Below are 18,895 nucleotides of genomic sequence, written 5' to 3' on the forward strand. Positions count from 1 at the left end.
TCCCAGGTTAGATTTTGGTCAGGGGCATGTACTTCGGTTGCAGGCTCTATCCCTGGTCCTGGTTGGGGTGCGTGTAGGAGGCAACCAATCGATATGTCTCTGACATCGATGTTTCTGTTTCCCTTCCCTTCCACGCTCTCTAAAAATCAATGGAAAAATATCCTTGGGTGCCCAGCTGGTGTGGCTCAGTAGTTGAACCATGATCCCCAATGGGGAATGTACAGGGGGCAGCCAATCAATGATTCTTTCTCATCATTGATGTTTCTAGCTATCTCTCCCCGTACCTCTCTGAAATCAATAAAAATATTTTTTTAAAGAGAAAAATATCATTGGGTGAGAATTAACAAAAAACAATATATATATATTTTTTTAAATACTGCAATTTAAAAACATTGAAATTGATTTATCTATCTTTAGGAATTCAATGTTAGCAAATAATTAAAGACATGAATTTGATGTTAATAATGCTCATCAAAGCATTTTTAATAGCTTGGAAATAAATTATGATACAATGTAACCATTAAAATTATAATTACATAATGCTTACTTTAAAAATATTTAATAAAATATTCGTAATAGGCATAATATATCGTCAACTTTAACTGGCCACAAAAACAGTATGTGTGGCATTATCCTTTTTTTGTAAAGACAAAAATATATACTTATATATAAAATACATATTTATATACATAAAATAGTAATACATAAAATATCAACAATAATTATCTTTGAGTGATGGAATTATGGTTTTTTAAATGTTTCTTTCTTTTGGATTTTCAAAAATAAACATATTACTTTTAAAGAAAAAAAATTTATTAAAAAGTTTTCCATACATTCATAAAAAGTAAGTACAAACACAAGTGAAGGAAAAACTTTAGAAACTTCTACATATACCTCAAATCATACTCTCCAAAGAAACTAGCCTAAGCACTAACCTGGTATGTCCAGAAGGCCAGTGCTCGGGAGCTAATGTCCAACACAATCTCTGGTCGAAGTCCTGCCAGTACCATGGCTTTATATTCCTCTGATGGGCTGAGTTCTGTACGGACAATATCTAGTTTTCCAGAAAGGGTACTGTTGCAAGCAGGGCAGATAGCTGGTGAACGACTAAACTCACCGCTGCCATGCTGATCACAGAAAATGTGAGAGCAGGCAGTGACCCATGCATAACCAGAGAGTTTGATGCGACACTTTCGATAATTACAAAGCAGCATGTCGTCACACAAAGACATAATATATAGTGAGGTCCCAGATTCTGAAATGAGTCCTAATAAGCAGTAAATAAAAAGGCCAAATAAATCAAATTGCAGTGAAAATGAAATAAATAACAAATAAAGAAACCATGTTTTAATTTTATAATAATGTACATTTATGTTTTTGCATTTATTACATTTAATAAATTGTGTTGATTTTAATCACTTAACCATATTAACTGTGCTCCTTTGTGCAAGCCACTACAAAGGCCTTGAAAAAACATTTAATGAAAGTTAAGACACAGGTGGTTCCAAATTTTAGTAAAATAAAAAATAATATGTACATGGGGGGGAAGTTTAGGAAAGTTTACAAAGTACAAATAAAAAATTAAATTAATGCTTTTTGTCATTCCTTAACACATAAACAAAAAATTCCAATTTATTACCCATTCTTAGTTTGCTAGGATATTTTAGTATTACTTCTCACACTTGGTGGATATAAAGGTCCAGGAACTGATTTCAGCCATTCTTTAGTGCAAAGTACTTTAAGGTTTTTCATATATGCTGATTTCTCAGATTCTTTACCTACAGAGTAGTAGTAACCTGATAATATTAAATGGAAACTAACCTAATTCATCTAAATAATTGACCATTATGAAGCACGAAAAACCGTGTAAAAACAAATATTTTTATCATGAGATTAACATTCACCGGTTATTATAAATACTATTCAATGCTTTGCTTCTAGTTAAAACATCTGTGAAACTAAATATACTCTTAAGTTACTTTTCAAAATAGTGTTCACTCTTATTGGAATTTTTCTAACCCGCATAGGGCAGCAATCTTCTGGATATACTAAAATAAGTCATATATTGTAAAAATAACGATGATGATACACCAAGAAAAAACGTTCACATTTCTCCAGTGACAAATTCTGTCAAGAATGTTGCATTGGGCCCTTGCCGGTTTGGCTCAGTGGTTAGGGCGTGGCCACCCCCCACACACCCCGAAGGGTCCCGGGTTGGATTCTGGTCAAGGGCACGTGCCTCCGTTGCAGGCTCCATCCGGCCCCAGTCCTGGGCGTGGGGGCGGCAACCAATCTCTCTCACACCGATGTCTCTCCCCTCCCTTCCAGTCTCTCTAGTAATCAATGGGAAAATATTAACAACAACAAAAAATGTTGCATTGGTCACAGGGTCGACAAGGACACTCTGACACCTTTGCCCTCAGAGTGAGTCTCCACAGGTATACGGCCAGGCTGCCGGAGTTATGAGGCCTATTTTACCTCCACAGGGTAATGGGCAGAGGGGAAGCAGAAGAGCTGGAAACAGTTTTGAAGCTGAGACCGTTCTCGAAGAACGAGAGGTACAGATAATACCAACTTTTCCACGAGATGGGGAAAGAGCCAATTTACTGAGCTGTACAGTTATCAAGGGCCAAGATTTTGAGATTTGGATTCACAGAAACATCACTCTGAAATTCTCTGCCTGCTTTCCGCACTGGACACCGAAAATAATTCTAATTACATACCTCACCTGAGGCGACACAAGAAAAGAAAAAAGCGCGGGAAAACGCAGTTCTCTCCACCACACCAGCACAAGAAAGCATTCGTTGCGCGCGTCGCCACTACATCTGAGGGCGCATGCGCAGAGTCGCCCGGAGCCTGCCGGGAGTTCCAGCCGCTCAGGATGCTGGGACCTGCCCGCTGTGACACCGACTTGGGCCACGCACCCACCAGGCATGCCTGTCTCAGGCGCTGTGAGGACGCGAATCCCACTGAGCCTGGTCTAGGTTTCCGACTTGGGAGCCCCACTGTCATCAGTGTCCTTGACGGCCCTCGACCAGCCAGGAGTCCCAGCCTAGCTTAAAAGGGGTAACATTTGATGCCAGTCTCCGGAGGGTAAGAGCAGAGGGGCCCAGTTGAGAAGCACGGGGCCGCCTCTGAGTGCACACAGGTGTTTATCCAGGAAAAATATGGGGAGTGCCTACTGGGCAGCACAGGCTTTCTTAGTTTCAGAAAAAAATTCCCCAAAATCGTGATACCTAAAACTGGACAGCTATCACCTACATATTGAGGTAGATTCTGCCATTTTATTTTTTGTCCATCTTGAAATAGACGTATTTCCAGCTTTTACACATCCTCTATATACGGTAGATTTAAATAGAATTTTCCTTGATTGAGAGTCCACATTATGCACATTCATTACAACACTTTATGAAGCAATAGGATCAGGCACCACAGTTTTTGTTGTTTTTTGTTTGTTTGTTTTTTGTTTGGTTGGTTTTTTTTTTGAGGTGATCTGCCTGTGTACTCTCCTGGATCTGCTTATGATTTTTAAAAAGTGTATACCCGTTTGACCCTAATGTTTTTACCTGTTACTTTCTTTTTTCTGCTAACTGTATGATTTTTTTTTTGCTCAATGCGTGTATTAGAATTCATATTAGAAATTAAGCTGGGGAGGGCTTGAGGGGTCCTCCTTATATAAGCCTTAACACTGTCTTTTGTAGCCACCTTTCCAGATGATGTGACTCCAGTATGAATCTGTAACACACAATCCAATGAATCAGCAACAAAATGGATACAAAGTCCTCCAAACCCTTTATGGGTAGTGAATGCTACTAAAGCCACTATGGGTAGTGGCTTTCTCCTTCAAACAAAAACCTATCCTAATTAAACAACTTCCTACTAGTTTTTTGTTTTGTTTTGTTTTTTTGAAACTTGTTCACAGTAACTAGAAAGGCTCATCTTGGCCTTTGTATACATTTCCCAAAATGTCTATCTTCTGAGAATTTACAGAGGTAACTTAATACTAGTGGCACAAATTGGATGAAAAAAAAATGTAGCCCTTAACTTCTATTGTGGCAATCTGAGCCTTTTGTGCATTTTCTGGATTTGACTATGCCAAATGTAGAGATAAGTACAAAAGGATACAATGTCATTTAAAGTTCTAAAACACATGCCCTGGCTGGTTTGGCTCAGTGGATAGAGCGTCGGCCTGCGGACTAAGGGGTCCCAGGTTCGATTCCAGTCAAGGGCATGTACCTTGGTTGGGAGCACATCCCCAGTGGGGGGTGTGCAGGAGACAGCTGATCGATGTTTCTCTCTCATCAATGTTTCTAACTCTCTATCCCTCTCCCTTCCTCTCTGTAAAAAATCAATAAAATATATTTTTTAAAAAAATAAAGTTCTAAAACACAAAGCAATCAAATTCCACCAGCACAAGTACCTAACATTGTGATCCTAGCCATTACCTTTGTTCTGCAATATCCCTTCCTACTTCATTAAGATCATCCCACAGATTTCCCAAACCTAGTGTCCCCTACACCATTTTGTTTCCAACTTCCAACCCATTTGGCTAAAAGCCTGTATGAGCTACTATATCTATTATTTCTCTGTGTGTGTGTGTGTGTATGTGTATATATATATATATATGCCAGATTATTATAATCTCTGAACGCATAATATGGCCAATCAGTGTATGTGTGTGTGTGTGTGTGTGTGTGTGTGTGTGTGTGTATATATATATATATATATATATATATATACACACACACACACACACACACTAGAGGCCCAGTGCACAAAAATTCGTGCACTCAGAGGGTCCCTCAGCCAGGCATGTGCCCTCTCACAGTCCGAGAGCCCTTGGGGGATGTCCAACTGATGGCCTCCCTCTGCAGGAGGTGACCAGCTGACCAATCAGGGGGTGGCGCAAGCTGGTGAGGGGCCAACCCCGCCTCCCATTGCCCCGCCACTGCCACTGGTGGCCTCCCTCTGTAGGGGGCGACTGGAGGGCCAATCACCACCGCTGCTGGTGGCCTCCCTCCCCAGGAGGTGACCGGAGGGCGCAGGCCAACAAGTGGCCAGCCCCGCCCCCCCAGTCACCGCCGCCCCCTGATCGCCGTCCACTCCTTCTGCTCACTGGTACCCACCTTTGCTGGCCTGGCGCTGCCCGCTTGCCAGCCCTGTCCCCTGGTCGTTCTGCCGTTCGGTCAATTAGCATATTAAGCTTTTATTATATAGGAGATATATATATATCCTATATATATAGGATATATATATATATATATATATATATGAGGCCGGTGCATGAATTCATGCATGGGTGGGATCCGGCCAGCCTGGCCAGGGGGAGGGCATATGGGTGGTTGGCCGGCCTGCCTGCTGGTCAAACTCCTGGTCGAGGGGACAATTTGCATATTAGCCTTTTATTATATAGGATATATACTGAGTGGCCAGATTATTATGCATTCAGAAATCATAATAATCTGGCCACTCAGTGTATATATAGTGTGGGAGCTACAAAGTCTTAATATCGCAGAAGTCTAGAACACCAAGAACTAAACTGGTTCTTGGTATTATGTGTCCTGTTCTCACAGCATAGATAAACCCTTCCCTGGATTATTTCTAGGATGCTCTAGAGTTGAGACCACTGAAATCAAGGCTGAGATACAGAGACCCATTCACCAAAGTTTTTTAAATAATTTTTATTATTAAATATCAAGCATATAAAATATATGAATGACCATCACTCAGCTTTAATAAACCCAATCTTTTCTCACATTTGATATTTAAATGAACACATTATATACAATTTTCGGCATCCCTATGTGCATCCCAACCCCATTTTCTTCCTACCTCTCCAGAGGTAAAACTCAATTTTGGTGTTTATCATTCTCATACATGTTTTTAGTATGTGTACACATCAGTCTTTGTTTTCATGATCTAAAATGACTATCTTATAGCACATTTTCACTAGGCCATTTTAACTCGTTTTTGAAATGTAGTCAATACACAGTTTGTATTAATTTCACAGTTAAATATTACACATACACCACCATTTATCCATTTCCTAATGAACATAGGTTCCCAAGTTTTACAATAAAAAAACAATACTGAAATGAACATTCAGTACATGTCTTCTTGAATACACAGGCCAAGAATTCCTATAGAATGTAATACGCAGAGACTGGGTTAGTGTATAAGCATTTTCAAGAAATCTAGTTGTTGCCAAACCATTCTCCAAAATATAAGTTAAATTTCTTTGCCACCAGCAAAGGTGAGATCCTCTTGTTCCAGACTCTTCAACATGTGAAAGTGTCAGGCTTTTTGTTTCAATGTTTGCCCATCTGATGGCAGTGAAATGGTATCTCACTGTTTTAATTTGTAACTCTTTGATTACTAGTGAGATCAAACATCTTTTCAAGGGTCCTCATCTGTGACTTGCCCACTCATATTCTTTGATCATTTCCTTGATTTATGGTATATGGAATCCTTTGTCAGTTACATGGCACGCAAAGATAAGTTTGAATTTTACTATACACAAATCAATCATTCCTTTTGTGCTTATATCTATCCCAGTGTTATATTCTTTGCTTTTCTAGAATTTTAAAGTTTGAACTTTATTCCATTTTTCCTAATATAGAGGAGTCTGGATAAACTGACAGCACAATTTGTGCTTACATATCACCTATACCATTTAACTACAGATTACTTTCACCTTTCAAAAATGCTAGTTACCATGAAATTTGATTTTGAATAGATATTCTAAGTACCTATCAGCTATATTATGATAGTACTTTTCCCTCATTATCATTGAATATTAGACTGTTAGCATCATCTACTCTATAAAGAACAGGCTTCATATTCCAACAGGTTATTATAGTTGCATACCATTTGTATGGTTCTAATATAAGCATGAGTATTAAATTATATTCCAAACCACAGTGAAGTATAGTCAAATTCCAATATTTGGATGTGTATTTTACACAGTTTGCATGTACTTTACATTCTCATGGATATAAGTACAGTATATGGAGCAAAAAATTCCCTGTACTATAATTTAGCCAGAACAACTGAGAATATTTCAACATCTATATATATAAAAGGCTAATATGCAAAGTGTCCCCTCGGGAGTTCATTCACTTGCTATGACATGTGCTGACCACCAGGGAGCAGTGTGGAACGAAGGAAGGCCCCGGATGGCAGCCAGGGAAGGAAGGCCCCGATCGGCCCTAATCACCTAGGGACCCTACCCATGCACAAATTTCGTGCACCAGGCCTCTAGTTAAATATAAAGCAGAAATAATGACTTAAAAAACTTTATTTTTTTCTCATCATCATTTATCCTCTCTATGCCCTCTTCCACCTCCTCCCCCCACAATTAATTACTTTTTAACCATTCTTGACTGGTATGTGCAATTTAAACCAATGATAAAGATACAATAAGACTATAAAATGTTAATAATAAAAGATTGCCTATTAAATATCAGTAAGCTTTTGTATATCTATTCCTCACATATATAGTTTTCACAGCCATTCTTTATTGCCCCTTAAAGGATCAAACATCATAATCAGATATTAAGTTTTAGGTCCTGGCTGGGTTAAAGGGTCATTCTGATATGCCAAGGTTATGGGTTTGTTACCCAGTCAGGGCACATACAAGAATCAACCAATGAATGCATATATAAGTGGAACAGCAAATCGATGTTTCTCTCTCCCCTTCCTCCCTCTCTAAAAATCAATAAGTAATTTTTATTTCAAAAAAAGAAAGATTTTTAAGTAGACTCACTGGTACCCAGAGAGTTTAATGCACCTATATATACAGTTTACATCAGAGTCAAAAATTAAGTCCCAGTTATTCTATTTAAATATCTTGCTGAAATCCCATTAAAATGGTTGCCATTTTCCAGGGATTAAAAAATAATAAAATTAATGGAAATTGATTCACTTCAAAAAAATTTTTTTGAGTATTTATTCTAGGCCAGGTGTTAAGGATAGGGAAGTTATCCTGCTTCATGGAGTTTGCAATCTAGCAAAGAACCTAAGGGTGATAAAATAAATGTTTTACTCTTTCCTTTGTTTGCTGCCTCATGTTTTTACGTTGATTCTATAAACCACTTTTGGTGAAAAGTCAGCTTCCATCTACACCTTCAAACTGCAAAAAAAAAATTTTTTTTATTATTTCCTTGAATATGAACAATCACTCAGTAGAAAACTGAGTAAACCATTTAAAAATGCATGACTTTAGAATAGTATATTTCAGCAATTTACTAGAGCTCTTATATAGCCCCAGATCAGTGTCATTCAAATACTATTACAATTAAAGATTTCTCTATAGATTATATCCTCATGTTTTAAAATTAATTTAGTGTTTTTTTAATCACAGGTAAATTTTTTTAATCCAACATTACCGCCTGGTTTGTAATTGTTTGACTCCGCAAAAATCAGAAGGCACTAATGGACAGCAACCCATCCCATGGTGCTCTGAGTGAAGACAAGTCAGCTTAGATATATGATGGGCTAAAATCCCACTACTTAAGGCTGCAAGCAGTGAGAGGAACAGCCATCAGAGTTTATCTCCAACCATTTTTTTAAAAATATATTTTATTGATTTTTTACAGAGAGGAAGGGAGAGGGATAGAGAATCAGAAAAATCAATGTGAGAGAAACATCAATCAGCTGCCTCCTGAACACCTCCCACTAGGGATGTGCCTGCAACCAAGGTACATGCCCTTGACCGGAATCGAAACTGGGACCCTTCAGTCTGCAAGCCAATGCTCTATCCACTGAGCCAAACCAGTTAGGGCTCTCCAATCATTTTAACAAACATTTTAATAAATGGTCTAAGACAGTGGTCGGCAAACTGCAGCTCTGTTGACTAATGAGTTTGCTGACCACTGGGATAGGGGCTTAATCACAAGGAACAACAACAGCCTGTGATTATTGGCATCGAGAGTCTAGGTCACGGTCAGCAAACTCATTAGTCAACAGAGCGGCAAACCGCGGCTCGCGAGCCGCATGTGGCTTGCGAGCCGCAGTTTGCCGACCACTGGTCTAAGAAGTATTTATTAAAAACATCAAGTGACTCTTATAGGAATCACTACCTCTAAATTTTTATAGCCAGCCAAGAACTCAAAGAACCATTAAATATCACTTAGTCCAGCTAGATAAGTAAAATGAGGAACTTGATGATAAAATAAATTAGTGGCAAAAACAATTAACTAAAGAAAATGTTACTGGACCAATTATATAGGAATACACAGATTTTGCCTCTAATTCTAGAATTAAATTAGGCTTTAGGGTAAAAGATAATGAGGGATAGGCTAATTGGAAGATACAGATAAGCAGTGAACAAAGAATCTCCAACAACCTATTATGCAGATACTAGGGACCCAGTGCACGAATTCGTGCACCTTGAAAGGAATTGTGGGCCATGAGGCTGCAATGGGCACAGGAGTGGGTCTTGGCCCATCCTCTGCACTCCCGCCCAGCACCTCTCACTGCAGCCCCAGTCCCCTGTCTCCCAGCAGCCTGGCTCCTGCCACCACCACTCCCATGCTCCCATGCGGTGCTGACGGCGCCGGCCCCACTTGCACCCGCTTATGGTCAGCGCACGTCATAGCAACTGGCTGTTCAGCCATTCAGTCCACTGGTATTTGCATATTAGGGTTTTATATATATCGATAAGAAATTGCCAGGTAATGCAAAGTCTAAGATAAATGTACACATGTGCACTGATAAAATATCTAGCATCTACTGAGCATTTACCATATGCTTAACAATGGTCTAAGCCCCACACCTATTATCTAATTTAATCTTCAAAGTCTAGCACTATTCCTTTGAGTCAGATACTAGGATTATCTTCTTCTAAGATATAAGACAGACACTGAGATATTAAGAAACTTGCCAAGGTTACATAGCTGCTTAAGTGATAGAGGAAGGGTCTGAACCTAGTCTGACTCCAGAACCCATATATAACTACTATACTATGCTACCTCTCAACATCTTTAATTGACTTTTTTAAAAAATTAAACTTGTAGCACCTTATCAGAACTAGCCTTGTCACAATGCTGAATTTTCAAAGATTCATATGTATGTCAAAGCTTCTCAATTTCAGCATAATCCTTACCATAAAAGAAAAATGTTGTCGTCATCTATTGTATATCCAGGATTCATAGCATCCAAGAGTTTCAAGGCTGGGAAAGAAGTTTCTATAAAGAAACTCAGATCTAGTTTTGGTCTCCTAAAATTTCATTTCTGCAAAAGACATAGCCAAAAGCCAAAACAGTACTGTAGGAGCTGATGTTAGTTTGAATTATTTATAGTTCCTATTTTTCACCCTTATGTGAACCCCCCTTTCCTTGCTGAAACATGCAGGCACAGGTAAAAAAAAATACAAGCCTGTCTTATGTAGGTTGCTTAAAAGTAACTTTTAAAATTATATAGCACATAAATATAATAAAGTCAGAAAATACAGGTTAACAAGATCACCCATAGAACCCAATTTTAGAGACAATAATCCCTAGTATTTGAGTATATCCTTTCAGGTGTTTCCTCAGTAAGTACATACAAATGTTTTAAGCAGAAAAGGATTATATGTATTGCTCTGTAACTTGTTTTTAACTTAATGTATTATAAATACCCTTCCATTTCAAGAAAGGTAAACCTGTACCATAACTTTTAAGTGACTGTAAATCTTGCATTATATGATCTTGACAAAATTGATTTAACCAACACATGGATTCTCTTAATCTTATAGACTAGTAAAATAGTGATTAGTTAAAAACTGCTAAGTTGTTGATGGAATTATATCAGTGCTTTTTCTCTACTGTTTGAATTTTTAGATTAAAAATTCCTTTAAGATTTTTTTTAAATTGATATTTTACAGAGAGAGGGAAGAAGAGGAAGAGGGAGAAACATCAGTGTGAGAGGGAAACATTGATCGGCTGCTCCTGCACACCCCACACCTGGAATCTAGCCAGAGACCTGGGCATGTGCCCTGACCAGAATTGAACTGACAACCTTTCAGTGCAGGGGATGACATCCAACCAACTAATGAAAAATTCTTGACCTTATTTCTGTCTATCTCAGAGAGATTTTTTGGTCAAAAGATCATAGCACAACAAAGTATTGTAGAATCAAATTCATAAAGATTTAGGAATTACTTGGGATCATGGGATAGATTCCAGTAAGTATTCTAAGAAGCAGAATTCAATTCCAGGTGTTTGCCCTAGCTTTAGTCTGCTCAGAGCATGTATTTAATCAGGATAATCAGCTGAAACACGGACTTAACATGCATTTCATCATGGCAAACTGTAAATGAGTGGTGAAGGGCAAACGAACACCAGCTCCTTGTCCCTAAACCAGGAAAACCCTGTTGAGGTTAGAACTAAGGCTTTTTCAACTACCAAATTTCAGCCACTAATAACACTGAGCCCCAAAACTTGCTGGATGATTGGAAATCCAAATGAGGTAAAAATGAAGATTTTTCTTTCACACTTACCTCTGATGTCAGATGAATCCAGCTTCTATCTAGGATAAAGTTGAACTACAGGATCTATCAACTATCAGGCATCATCTCTGGAAAATTAAAAAATATACAAAGGTTACAATTACAAGATTTGAATTTACACCAGCCTACTCCACACCAAATCACACCCATACCGCATCAAGGAAAATTACATCAAGGAAAACTGTTCATTCTTTTACTTAAATCTCCATTCACTATTATAAATTGACCCATCTATTTGCAGGACGTCATCAAATGCTCAAACTCAGTATCAGATTAGGGCAAACTTCTATACCAGCTCCGCTTTTTATATAAATTTAAAAGTTTGGGCAAAACTATACAATAAGTCTAACCATCCCCTGAAAGTTTATAATAGTCAACAGTCTCTCAATAAGAGAACAGGTATGCAAAACAAGAGCCGTGTGCTGGCGGAGAGCTTGGCAGTCATGGGAACAAATGCAGGGAGATGCAGTAAAAATGACATGGGTTACTGCCAGCTTCTCCACTCTGTGGGTGTGTGACTGCAGAACATATGTAACCAGTCATTAAATTTACAAAACTCCCTTTTAAAAAAAATTTTTAAGGGAAGGAAAGCTAAGATTCAGGTAAATGAGAAGGTAATCCAAAATAGCTTTCCAAATCATGTTTCACTTTCATTTGAGCCAATATAGATTATATTTAGCCTTTACTTTTAGTAAACTTTTTATCACAATACACCTTCCCTTGCCAAAGCAAAATTGAATTCCCATCACTTGGAGCCCAAGTTGGCCACAAGATGGCAATATAAGAAACTTTCATTTCCTCTTCCAGAGCTTGAGTGTAATCTGAATTTTCAGGTGAAGTATACTAGACAATAAGTTCATGGCTGCAGGCAACTTTCAGACTATTCCCTATTCTTCACATCATTTACTAACTAGAAAATTTTTTCTCTTACATTTACTTTATTTAAAACTTATTAACTAAAAATATTACAAGTATATTTTTACCATGTTCCTTTTTATGTAGCAATGTAAAGATTTAAAACTTCATAACCTCAAAGACAATCTAATTGGAGAGACAAGATTCATGAAAATTAATGTCTATGGTAAGTACCAAATAAGTGGTAGAGACAATAAGTAATGTTAAGAATTATTGGGCAAGGAACACTTCATGAAGAAAAAGGTAGGTCTTGAATGAGCTTTAAAATTGCACTTAAAATAATACTGTATTATATGTTTGAGAGTTGCTGAGAGTAGTTCTCCATCACAAGAAAAATATTATAACTGGGTGTAGTGATGGATCCTAACCAGATTTATCGTGATGATCATTTTATTTTGCAATACATACAAATATCAAATCATGTTGTACACCTGAAACTAATGTCACTTATATCTCAATTTTTAAAAACTGCACTGTCCAGTATGTTATTCCACACAGCCATGCAAATTAAAATTAAGTTAAAAGACAAAATTCTTCAGTCAGTCACTTGTTTGTTTGTTTTTTAGTCAGTCACTTTTTAATTGCTTAATATCCACATTTGGCTAATGGTTCCCATATTGGACATTACAAATATAGAACATTTCTACCACAGAAAGTTCTGAACAGTAGTGCCTTGAAGGATAGGTATGACTAAAATAAGCTGATAAAACCATAGAAACCATTTTACCCAAACTTTACAACAACCCCATATTTATAAGAAAATTTTACGCTCAGAGAAGTTTAATAAATTTCCTAACATCACCCAGCTATTAAGAGCTAGGATTTAAATCCAATTCTGTCAAAACTCCCTATTTTCACTTCAACATGAAATAAGCAGAACTACAGAAGATGGTTTGCTTTAGAATGTAATGAGACATAATCAAAGTGTTACTTTACTCCTTTGTTGTCCTATAGTTAAAGACTTTATGTAAAATGTTTTCAGAACAGCAGCATTTGAGATTAGCTAGGGGAATGTAGACAGAAAGCAAGACATAAAGTCAGAGGTTTCCATAGTTTTAATGTCTGCCTAAAAACTCCATGATCCAAATACATCTTACAGGAGAATTATAGATTTAAAGGTACAACTTCTCTATTTGTCTCATCTCACAAAACCCAGATTGCAAAGGGCCTGGTCTTTGTTCTTACCACATAGCACAAAACCTAGCACATAAACCCTGATGTTAAATGTGATGCCTTTCCCAAATTCCAGTCATGCTTCAGCAAGTGTCATTCTACCACATGAAGGCACAATAAAGTAAATATTTTGTAAATACCCCATAAACAATCTATGACCCACTCATTTTGTTCCCTGTAAAAAGTGCTTCAAAGTACTGGAGCTCATGGCCAAAGGGTTCATTTTATGTATGTGAACAGACACTTCATGAAGGCCTGAAACAAATAAAAAATTGTTAATAATCAACTGATGCTTCAATGTAATTATACTGCCACTCAATTTTATTCAGTGCCTACTGTGTGTCTAGCAATTTGGAATACTAAAACTCACAAAACCTCCTGTCTTTTGAGGGGTTGTTTTCTTTAAATAATTTTTGTTTTTGTATTATTAATGAGAGAGAGAGAGAGAGCAAGTAACATTGATTGACTGTCTCTCACCCCAACTCGAGATGAGTTAGAAAACCTGGGCATGTGCCCTGACTGGGAATCCAACTAGAAACCTTTTGGTGCACAGGATGATGCTCAACCAACTGAGCCACACCAGCCAGGGCCCTCCTATCTTTTTTTTGATAGAAAAGACACATATATGTGTGACAGAGAACACTGAGAGTTGAAGTACCTACCTTTATGGTCCTGTCAGCCTATAATCATTCCTGCTGAGAATGTCCAAATCTAAGTCCACTTGTTTAGGGGGTCTGCAGCAGATGTAACAGAGACTTTCACATAACACTTCTGGGCTAGCACAAAGGGTGCTGAAGACCCAGGTCTTTCTTCTCCAGTGGATCCCATCTTTAACCTGAAGCAAAAGAAAATAAATTGGTTGCTGGGCATAGTTCTCTTTTAGAGCTAGCTCTATAGGGTACTACTCTCAGAACAGACTCCCAAGTGTTTTGTTTTGTTTTTAAATATATTGTTATTAATTTCAGAGAGGAAGGGAGAGGGAGAGATATAAACATCAGTGATGAGAATCACCAATCGGCTGCCTCCTGCATATCATTCTGGGGATAGAGCCCGCAACCCTTGTATGTGCCCACCAGCAATCAAACCATGACCTCCTGGTTCATAGTTCAGTGCTCAACCACTGAGCCACGCTAGCTGAGCAGACTGTTTTGTTCCCCACGCACTGTCAGCTAATTTAGCCAAGAACAGTGATTGTTATAACCTCTCAGTGCAGGAGGTATGCACTCAGAGCATATCTTTCCTATCTAATAAAAGACCAATATGCAAATTAACCATACCTCCGCTACACCCACAAGCCACATCCACCAGCCAATCAGGAGCAAGTATGCAAATTAACCCAACCAAGATGGCTGTGGCCACAGAGCGAACAGGAGGCTTGGGTTTCCCCGGCAATGGAGGAAGCCAAGCTTCCTGCACACCCTGGCCAGCCCAGGCCTCTGCTGAACGCTACAAAGTGTCAGTTACAGAAGATAAATAAATCCCAACAAAAATGGCTGCGGCCAGGGAGCGAGCAGGAGGCTTGGGTTTCCCCAGTGATGGAGGAAGCCAAGTTCCTGGCCTGCCCTGGCCTCTGCTGAAGGCTACAATGTTCCAATTATAGAAGATAAATAAATCCCAGGTACAAGGGCCTCTGCTTGGGTCACCAGGGTGAGTGACCAGCCTGCAAACCACCACAACTGCCCTTCCCTGCAGGCTGCCCCACGCCCCAAGGGAACCCCCACCCTGATCCAGGACACCCTTCAGGGCAAACCAGCTGGCCCCCACCCATGCACCAGGCCTCTATCCTATCTAATAAGAATAATATGCAAATTGACCATCACTCCAACACACAAGATGGCTGCCCCCATGTGGACACAAGATGTCCACCACAAGATGGCCAGCAGGGGAGGGCAGATGGGGGTGACCAGGCCATCAGAGAAGGGAAGTTGAGGGTGACCAGACCTGCAGGGAAGGGCAGTTGGGGGGGACCCAGGCCTGCAGGGGAGAGCAGTTGGGGGGTGACCAGGCCTGCAGGGGAGGGCAGTTAGGGGTGACCAGGCCTGCAGGGGAGAGCAGTTAGGGCAATCAGGCTGGCAGGGGAGCAGTTAGACATCAATCAGGCTGGCAGGGAAGTGGCTAGGGGGTGATCAGGCTGGCAGGCAGAAGCGGTTAGGGCAGGGGTGGGCAAACTTTTTGACTCGAGGGCCACAATGGGTTCTTAAACTGGACCAGAGGGCCAGAACAAAAGCGTGGATGGAGTGTTTGTGTGAACTAATATAAATTCAAAGTAAAGGAGCGGAGGGGAGAGCAAGAGAACCCTCTGCTCTTTCAGCTCCGCGGGCCGGATAGAACAGCCGAACAGGCCGAATCCGGCCCGCGGGCCGTAGTTTGCCCACGGCTGGGTTAGGGGCAATCAGGAAGGCAGGCAGGCAAGCAGTTGGGATCCAGCAGTCCTGGATTGTGAGAGGGATGTCTGACATCCCTCGAGGGGTCCCAGATTGGAGAAGGTGCAGGCTGGGCTGAGGGACACACACCCCTGTGCATGAATTTTGTGCACCGGGCCTCTAGTATATATATAAAAGCCTAAGCGACCATCGCAACCGAATGGATGACTGAACAGGCTGCGTGGATGACTAGGCAGGCAGGGGGGTTAGTGAGGGACAACCAAACGACTGAGCAGCAGGCTGCGTGGGGCAATCAGGCCCATGCGGGGGCAGTTGGGGGCGACCAGGCTGGCAGGGGGGAGCAGTGAGGGGCGACCAGGCTGGCAGATGGGGGCAGAGAGGGGTGACCAGGCTGGCGGGGGGGGGGGGGCAGTTGGGGGTGACCAGGCCAGCTTTGGGGGGGAGGGCAGTTAGGGGCAATCAGGCAGGCAGGTGAGCAGTTAGGAGCCAGTGGTCCTGGATTGTGACCTAAACTGGCAGTCAGACATCCCCCGAGGGGTCCCAGATTGGAGAAGGTGCAGGCAGGGCTGAGGGACCCTCCCCTCGAATGCCCGACCCCCCCCCCATGCACGAATTTTGTGCACTGGGCCTCTAGTATGAAATAAAAGTGGTGAGGTCAGAAACATCACTAACCATGCAGTTTATCCCAAGAGACCACCATTTCACCCAGTCCCATTGCTGGTGAAACAAATGAAAATATAGGACCGAGGGCTTTGGGTCAAAATAGCAAACAGAAGTAATTTGAAATCAGGATGCAAGTGGAAGTAAAGACCTTCTACTCTGTTAACTTGATATTTTATTTCATCCTTTGCCTATCTTGAATATATATATAAAGCACTTTTCAGATATTACCTTTTTGCAAGTACTATGTCATCTCCATTTTACAAGTAATGCAAGCAAGGTTAGAGACTAAATGATAGGCAACTTAGCTTAGTGGTTGAGGTAATAGATGTAAGTTGGACAGAATTGAATTTGAATCTTGAGTCCCCTACATATTTTCTGAGACCTTGGGAAACTTATGCAATTTCCCTAAACCTCAGATTCCCCCCTTTTTAAAATGTATTTATTGATTTCAGAGAGGGAGGGAGAGATAGAAACATCAATGATGAGAGAGAATCATCATTCATCTGCCTCCTGCACATCCCCTACTGGAGATAGAGCCCACAACCGGGACATGTGCTCTGACCAGGAATCGAACCATGACTTCCTGGTTCATACTAGTAGGTTGATGCTCAACTGAGCCACACAGGCCAGGCCTCAGATTCCCTTTCTGTACAATGAGGACAAATACCACCTACCTTTTGTAATTGTTGTGAAGAGTAAGTGAGGCAAAATATAAAATATTTTAATGTTTAATATGTTGTTTCTATTAACTGTCTAAACTCAACCACCTTAATGAATAGAAATGCAGTTATTCTGCCTAAAAATTTCACTTTTCTTAACAATCTTGAAGCCAAGAAAGTCACTGATATGCTCATAAGGTCCCTTCTAAATCCAAGATGTGGCATATTTTTTAGAAAAAAATTTACTTCTTCCTTTCCCTCATTCCCTACTTAACAGTGAAGATTCCAGTGTAGTCTATATAAAATTACTGAACAAAAGCATACTTCCATTGGAAAGAAACTAATTTTTCTCCTAATAAGCAAAGCCTAACTGGAAAACTAGATGTTTCACAAGACATGATCTTAGCCTTCTCTCAAAGACTTTAAAAATGTACTCACATTAAAACCATCAGCATAGTGTTGCTTTTAATAGAAAATTCTTTATCGCTCAATCAAGATATTTATGATGTTGGTTTCTAGCCATCACTATGTGCACAAAATAAATATAACTAACAGAAAGCACACATAGAGAGTCCTTATAAACAAGTATATAGCAAAACCCAACGGAAATGTCTGATGTGACAACTGAGTTATGCATAAGGCTATTCAATTTGGAGGAAATAACATTGTAAGCTACTTAAATGTTCAATGATAAAAGATGAAATAAATGATGGTTATGCACATACATTTGATTACTATGTAACCATTATAAAGAATGCAGTCACTCTATATTTAGTCATTTGGAAATCTTAAGTTGAAAAAGTAAGGTACATGGTGGTGTGTGCATATAGAAGAGGGGAGGGAAAGTACATATATCTGCTTATATCTGCATCAAATATCTCAGGAAGAATACACAAGAAACTGTTAATACTGTTATTGGGGAGGGGAATAAACTGGCTTAGGACTGCATTGTATATACTTTGATCCTTTTGAATTTCAAACCATTTGAGTGTATTACCTATTCAAAAAATAACATTAACAATGCTCGAGAATTATTAAAATTCCATACATGTGTCTTTCTTACACCTTTTGCCTGTAAGGATAACAAACACATACATTTTATTCAAACTAATGTATATTAAAGAGAAAAATGGGAATCAGGTGAAATTATACTCAAAGACACTAGGCAAAACATTTTATGAGAAAAAGATACACTAAAAAAAAATGTATTGCTTACTTTTAAAAGTTACCTAACATTTATTATACACCAACTAATGCCTGGCCTTCATATATTTTGATCCTCAAAAGCTGAGCCTCAGACTGAGTAGTTCAGTTGGTTACATAGTGTCAGCTAGATATGTTAAGGTTGTGGGTTCGATCCCTAGACAGGGCACATACAAGAATCAACCAATGAGTGCAACAGCAACTGTAGTCTCTCTCCTTTCCTCTCTAAAATCAATTTTAAAAAATAAAATAAAATAAAATAAAATAAAAGCTGATCCTCAGTGACTCACAAAGGTCACTGGAATGGTAAAGTGTGGCACGAATTTGATTTAGGCTTACATCAAGCTAGGCCCCTGATCTTTTTTAGTATATCCTAAGCTTTTTAGGGCACCCTCCCCACAGTGAGGACA

The 18,895-nt window shown here is 39.5% G+C and overlaps 1 protein-coding gene across 1 annotated transcript in view; it reads right to left on the bottom strand.

Annotated features, from left to right (window-relative positions):
- The window catches only part of CCNB1IP1 (cyclin B1 interacting protein 1), a gene marked incomplete at its 5' end in the record, with an annotated part of 4,925 nt that extends 3,693 nt beyond the window's left edge, over nt 1–1,232 (bottom strand). The window contains one exon of the mRNA XM_080680931.1: nt 936–1,232. Coding sequence (XP_080537057.1) covers nt 936–1,232 — 297 coding nt within the window. The remainder of the gene's footprint in view (nt 1–935) is intronic.
- Between the last annotated feature and the right edge of the window lie 17,663 nt (nt 1,233–18,895).

Source organism: Plecotus auritus (assembly GCF_963455305.1).
Source record: "Plecotus auritus genome assembly, chromosome: 1".
Taxonomy (NCBI): domain Eukaryota; kingdom Metazoa; phylum Chordata; class Mammalia; order Chiroptera; family Vespertilionidae; genus Plecotus; species Plecotus auritus.